This window comes from Babylonia areolata, chromosome 19, assembly GCF_041734735.1.
Source record: "Babylonia areolata isolate BAREFJ2019XMU chromosome 19, ASM4173473v1, whole genome shotgun sequence".
Lineage (NCBI taxonomy): Eukaryota > Metazoa > Mollusca > Gastropoda > Neogastropoda > Buccinidae > Babylonia > Babylonia areolata.
In genome coordinates, this window is record NC_134894.1 from 7,067,252 (window position 1) to 7,074,751 (window position 7,500).

At 43.4% G+C, this 7,500-nt stretch overlaps 1 protein-coding gene across 1 annotated transcript in view; it reads right to left on the minus strand.

Moving 5' to 3' along the window:
* Positions 1–5,722: 5,722 nt before the first annotated feature.
* LOC143293992 (thyrotropin-releasing hormone receptor-like) overlaps positions 5,723–7,500 on the minus strand; it is a 5,470-nt gene continuing 3,692 nt past the window's right edge. The window contains exon 3 of the mRNA XM_076605386.1: positions 5,723–6,505. Coding sequence (XP_076461501.1) covers positions 5,723–6,505 — 783 coding nt within the window. The remainder of the gene's footprint in view (positions 6,506–7,500) is intronic.

Consider the following 7,500-nt stretch of genomic DNA (forward strand, 5'->3'; position numbering starts at 1 on the left):
ATGAACAAAGTTCAGACCAGACACCAAATAAACGTCAACTTTGAAAGGTGGTACAGGCTGTGCACGTGACAGAAAGAGAAAATATGGAGACAATAATCAACGAAACAATATCAATACCATAACTTCAAAGGCGATGTCTCAGACAAGGAAAGGGAGGTAAAGGGGGTCAGTTTGGCAAAATGAATCTGACCACAGGTTGGGCGGCAAAACAAAAGGTGACACCTGACACATGTAGAAAGTCTGTAAACAAAACTGACCACCACCTTTGGTGTTGTTTTTTTCTGTTGAACATTACTCTTACGTCTTGCCTTACTCCCCCCCCCCCCCCCGTCATTTCCACAAACCACGGTCCCTGAAGTGTCCGAATTGTCAATATTTTGATTCAGGTGAGCCTTATCTAACAACCCCCAGTTTTCACACTTTCTCCAATTGTTTTACCCACACTGCAGCCTTGTCTTGATCACCACGTTTACATTTTCTTGTTCGAAGAGTGGCCCACTTGGGTGAAATTATTCAACCCTAGCCATTAAAAAAAAAAAATGTTGGTGACTGATATACTCACACTAGTGATATTTAAACACAGAAAACAACAACAACAACAAAACACAAATGAGCAAACAAACAAGCCAAAAACATTTGAATTGAAAGTCTTTTGCTCTGACTGCAGGGCAATAGCGCCTGACACGTTTTGAAATGTTCTTTTTATCCAAGCCACACACTGTATGTTATAGCTTTCGTATTGCCACCAGCTTTGTGTGCCTCATCTTACAGGTGATGATTGAAACTCCGAAAAACTTTTTAAGACCATCGAGACACTCAATTTATATCTATCGTGTTTTTGGTTGGACACAGAAAGGCAGGGCTCAACCCTTTATATATATATATATATATATATATATATATATATATATATATACATATATATATATTATATTATTATTATTATTATTATTTAGTTAGTTATTTAGTTATTTATTTATTTATCTATTTATTTATTTATTTTATTTTATTTATTTTGTACGCTTATAGTTGACTTCATCAAGTTTTTGCGCCTTATACATATTATTATTCGTAGAAGTAGTTCTTTTTTATGTTTTTTTTTTTGTTTTTTTCTTTCTTTTTTTTCAAGGTCTGACTAAGCGCGTTGGGTTACGCTGCTGGTCAGGCATCTGCTTGGCAGAGGTGGTGTAGCGTATATGAATTTGTCCAAACGCAGTGACGCCTCCTTGAGCTACTGAAACTGAAACTGAAACTGAAACTCAACCCTTTCCTTCCGCCTCTTTAACATTCCAGAGCTAAACCTAGGCACCAGATTACACCTGGGTGGAGTGAGAACAATCGGGGTAAGATACCTTTCCCCTGGTGCAACAACATCTTGCCGAAATTGGGCCTGGAATTACAGGTGAACACTGAATCCGATGACCAAGGATTAACCGATTCTGTTACGGGGTCTCCTCGTCTTAGCCCTTGTAAATGCGATGGGTATATATCCGCTTCTTCTTTGGTTTGTTTGTTTGTTTGTTTGATGCATCACGAAAATATTCCTGTAGAGGGCTGTAATATATGTTACCAGTCTTCGACTGCAGGAAAAGAGTGTGGTGGAGATAATTATAATAACAATCAATTTTGTAGTGCCTTTGCAAAACGAGCTCAATTTACCCTGTTCAATGGAAACATCGACGTGTAAAACATGCATTATTTACACATTAAAACGGCAACGTATATTCATAATACTGCACAGACAAGCAAACAAACAATCCAACACTATTTTGTGTGCACACACACACGCGCGCACACACACACACACACACACACACACACACACACACACACACACACACACACACACACACACACACACACACACACACACACACATTTAAACTGAAACGCCAACGTTCATGCATGAACTTGTACATGCATCCACCCAAACACTCAAACACTAATTTCCATACATATAAAAACACATCACACACATTATACTCACCATACACATCATACAACATTATGTATGTAAATTTCATGGTGTGTGAATAAGTGCGATGCCCGTGAATGTCTTTTTCAAGTACAGTCAGTTTGAGATCAATGACTTTCTATTTTTGGAAACCTTTCTTTTTTTTAAAGCCCCTGTTGCGAATTGCATTCGCAATCAGTCATCCAAGCGCACACTATCCAAGTCCTCCCTACCTTATAATTAGTCTTCGCGTCACTCTGTGTATGTGTGTGTGTGTGTGTGTGTGTGTGTGTGTGTGTGTGTGTGTGTGTGTGTGTGTGTGTGTGTGTGTGTGTTTCACTTGTTTGGGGTTTTCCCTGTTTCATCGTTAACCACGCTTTTTATCTGCTGTTTATCTACGGAAGGAGAGGACTTGTCCCCTCCTTGCTATGCCGAGCTCTAGATAAAAAGTGGACATGAATTTACTGCCCCGATGGCCGTGAAAGGCCATAGGACCTTTAACATTTAACTTCGACTGCAATCTGTCACTATTCACCTGGACAGGTCTGAGCGACGTACAGCTAAGATAGGTCCCGTCCCTTTTTCTGAGTCATGTGGTACACCACCAATGATAATAAGGGGTACACACAGCGGTTTACGATTGACAAGGACCACCCTCTTTAGGTTTACATCCACCACGGCAATCATTGTTACAGAAAATGTCGTGATCTTTTTTTTTATGAAAAAAACAAACATACAAATAAATAAATAAGCATCAACGTCCAGACGTAAAGAAGATAATCCCATGCTCTTGACACGAAAAATATTGTTCTGTCGATGGCATTTTAATGAATATATTTCTTTTCTCTCTTTCCACTCTGGTCGTGTGTTATTGGGAATGTTTCATGCAAGAGGTGTGTTCAAATATACACCGCCATTCAAAGAGTTATTTCTCACATTCTTCACACACAAACAAAAATCAACGTGCGAACTGTTGTACGTGTCTCCTTGAAATGTCTCAGATCTCTCCTATCTCCTCTCCCAAGGTCTTGTCGGATTCAACGTCCATATAATCAAAGACTGTGATCCGAGGTGGATGGTTACGTGTCTGTTTGGCTTGTTCCATGCAGGAGGTGGGTTGAACAATACACACTATCACAATACTCCACGGAATCACAGTGCAGCCCTCACTTCATTCAGTGCCATTCAATTAGTTAACGGGTTATTTCGGACATTCTTCTCAAGCAATCAATAAAAAAAAAGACAAATAAATAACGGACAAACAAAGAAATACACAAATAAATAAATAAATAAATAAATAGTCGAAATTATGAAAAACATGATCTTTCACAAAATCCATTCTTTAACATCTTCGAAAACCAAGTCCAAACTCGCACCAGCCGCCGTGGCGAAGTGGTTAGCGTCGCGGACTGACGGCTGGGAGGACGCGGGTTCGAATCCCAGCGGAGGTGGGTTGTTCGGCACGTGGCCGGCTCCTACCCAGAGTTGAGTGTGCTGTGGGCTTAAATGGGGAGACTGGGATCACACAGTCGAGTGTCATCAACTTCAAGGATGCGTCTTTGGGTGTGTTGTTCTGATTACCTGACCAACACTGTAAGTGTCTGTGTCTCTCGGGCCTGGTTAACGCCGGGATATCATTATGACAGGAAGCGTAGCGTACAGCTTTGTCACGCAGTCCCAAACCAAAATGGACCTCCATAGCGACATCGTCATCGTCATCCTCGTCTTCCATCATCATCAATATAAACAAAACAGTCTCGAAGTCTGTGGCCTTTCATGCCCTGCTCTCATGGTGACCTCAGTTTCGGTACCCCTTCTGTGCTTGGGGTGAGTCCTGTCAATGTCTTCAGTGTCGGCAGATTCATGGGGGGCTGTTGTTTGAGAGACGTGGTGGCGGTTTCCACTCTGGGAGGGACGCTCACTCAGTCTGGCTCTGCGAATAAACCATTATTGTCGTTAGAAGGGGGCTTAGTAGGTGGTGTCCAAAGTACGTTAAATCAGAACAGCACCACTGAACATCACCGAAGTGACTCAGCAGCAGTGCAGGGTCTCCTCTGCTATGTGGCCTTCTGTCGACCTAACATTGAAGGTTCCCTGCGGACTGCCGACGCTGGAACTGTGACGGACGAACCCGGTTGTGGCCGTGTATGGGGGAATCTAAATGAGCGGCGTGGGAGTAATGCCACTGAAACGGTGCAGACGATGGGGCAGAAAAAAAAAGAGTCTAAACTCTCTCGTTCTTTTTCCCAAAGCGGCAGACAAGAAATTATTGTCGTAAGGAATGTCCATACATAGCATGTAGTTCTTTTTGTTAAGATATCATCTTGTACTTAACGCGGGCAGATAAAGAAAAGAAAAATAAAAACACCGCGTACTTGAACGTAGATAAATACAACTTCCGTTAACGTTGAAATAAAAAGTGGGGGTAAGGTCGCTGCAGAAGCACTTTTTTTTTTTTTTGTTACTCCTCTGCATCTAAACAGATCGTGAACACACTTTAGGATATGTCTTCACATTCCTTGCTGACCGTGTATTATTCTCATTTGCATGTCAGTATCGGTACGTTTCGTGAGGAAGGGCGAGGGAAGGGATGGGGTAAGGGTGGTGAGTGGAGGGACAAGTTTCTCTGGATGTGAACTTCTTGGAAAGAAGCTAACTCTCATTACCCGTTGTTGTTGTTGTTGTTGCTGTTGTTTTTGTTGTTGTAGTTGTTTACTCCAGACCGGCGAGTTATAGACATGGCGCCCACAGACGGCGCCATGATGTCAACAATCACTGAGCCTTCACGGAGCCATGGAATGATCTGGTTCACAAGGGCATGAAAGAATTCTTCACTTCGACACATCCGCAAATTTACCGGTGAGAATGCTCATTTCGTTTGTCTGCCTAGTTGTTTCATGGTCTTACAGGACTGAAGTAGAAGAAGACAAGCTGTCTGACAGGAAACCATGCACAGCAGTGACTCAGTATACAAAATCAAAACGGATCATTACCGTTTCAACATATTGCTCAATTGGGGTTTGGTTTTGTTTCTTCTTCTTCTTCTTCTTCTTCTTCTTCTTCTTCTTCTTCTTCTTCTTCTTCTTCTTATTCTTATTCTAACGAATCTGTTGATCATTTCACCGTTTGTAGAAAACTGCTGGGGTGGTCACGAGTACTTTGAGAGGGACATCCGCACGGCTGTCCATGCCCGAAAAAGTATTACCGAGCGATGCAGAGTGTCATTGAAGTGAAACATATACCACATAGTCACTCAGTTGCGCAGCATCCCTTTCCAGTGAAATACTTTTGCTGAATGCCATAGGAGCAACCATGTTAAAGTAAACCAGAGGGGATGCAGTATGACAACGACCACAGCTGTGTCTCAGCACATAGACTCAAAATGGATCGTCGCCCTTCCAACACTTTATTCATTTTATCGATTTTTCGTCTTATACAGCTATCGAATTCCAACAAAATCTGCCAAAAGAATCCTTTACAAGGTTTTTCATAACTGTTCGATTCTGACCCTTATCCTCTTTCAGATCAGTCGGCGTGGTCAGAAATACTATGAATACACAGACAGTTGTCCATGTTGGCGAGTTTATTACTGAGCTTTCAATCTAAAAAGAAACATCCTACTCAAGATAACACGTCTTCCTTGGGCAAATATCTCAATACCCGTCAATCTTTGGCGTCAAACAATTACGCTTCATTCTTTCCTGTCCCGACTTCTTTAGCACGATCCACTAGACAGTTCCGGAAGATGATCCCAGCAAGTGGACGTGGTCAAACCTTAGCCATGGGCAGACACTCGCTGGAGTTGGCCCGGGTGTATTGGGTGTGGTCCACGAAGGACGTGGACTCGTTCTTTTTCCTCAAGTGGCGCGTACGGCAGCAGATCATGTTCCTGAACTGCGCGCGGAACTTGCCGGCGGTTAGGAAGTAGAGGTAGAAGTTGATGGCGTGGTTGAGGTCCACGAAGATGTAGGCCACCTGCTGGAAGATCATCCAGCGCGCGTGCGTCACAGGGGGGTACTGGTGCCAGGGGTCGAAGCAGATGACGAAGATGCAGTTGGGGAGGGTGAGCAGCAGAAACACCAGGGCCGCCACCGCCATCATGACGCTGATGCTCCGCTCCACGTTCTCGCCACCGCGCTTGCCTCCCTTGGCCTTGCTGTGGCGCTGGTTGTCGCCCTTGACGATGCTCTTCCGGGCGGTGCGGAAGCGGCGGAGGCCGGTGATGATCATGGTGGTGAAGATGACGAGGAGCACGAAGGGAGCGAAGGAGAAGAGGACAGCGGAGAACCAGTACCACACCCGCACGTAGCGCCCCACGCTGCCGTTGAAGCCGCAGAAGCGGCCCGTGGGGTCCGAGATGTAGAGGACGAAGAGCTGCGAGTAGATGAGGAAGATGAGGGCGAAGAGGACGGCGGCGATGATCCAGGCGCGGCTCTTGGTGAAGAAGACGGCCTTCTTCAGGGGCCAGCAGACGGCCAGGAAGCGCTCGAAGCAAACCAGCACCAGCACCCAGTTGGCGTAGCAGTTGAGGATGCTGGTCAGTACGCTGACCTGGACACAGTCAGGGCATCAGAGGAAGTGTACAAGCAAAGCTGCTGAGTAGCTTTTTTAACAGGTATTCTGCACTCTCAAAAAAAAAAAAAAAAAAAAAATCATGATCGGATAGCCGAATGGTAGGACTCCTCGCTATTTCCCTGTGTGACTCTGTCTCTCTGTGTCTGTCTCCCTGTCTGTCTGCCTACCCGTATTTATATTTAACACACATACCTCATTCTCCCACCCACCCTCATACACAAATACAGACACACACAGACACACACACACACACACACACACACACACACACACACACACACACACACACACACACACACACACACACACACACACACACAAGAATTATTTTTTTAATCGCATATTCCTTCGTGCGTGAAGTTAAATGAGTTCATTGCTACACTTTCCAAAAACTCGGTTACAAAAATATTCAACTCTTCATCGTAAACTTACGATTTTTTGTTAGTTTATCTAAATGTCCAATAGCTAATTACCTGTAAGTAATCTGACATTTGACTCTTACCTGTTTTGTTTTGTTTTTTATTAGTTAGTTGATTTTATGGTTAATTTGTTGGATTCCAGAGTTTGTTTCCATTCCCCAAATGTCTTTCAGTAAATATATACAGTTCGTAAACGTTCCCATACACATAAGCACACACACTGCACACCTTTCTTTTTTCTTTTCTTTTTCCCGTAATCTTCTTCTTCTTTGTTCCTGGGCTATTATCAAATTCATTACGGACCAAGTATTGTTCTAATGTCAAAGTGCATATGCTTTAGCAACCTGACAATTGAGCATATCATTTTTTACTGTAGCTTGATAAAGCCTTATGTACACGAAAGTGTGTCTTCACAAGTGACTGAGAACGTTGATGTTTTTGACTTTTTGCATTCATTATCAGTTGCTTCGCATTGGGTTCATCCTTATGAATATAACAAGTATTTCTACACGCTTGCTCATGTGTGTGTGTGTGTGTGTGTGTGTGTGTGTG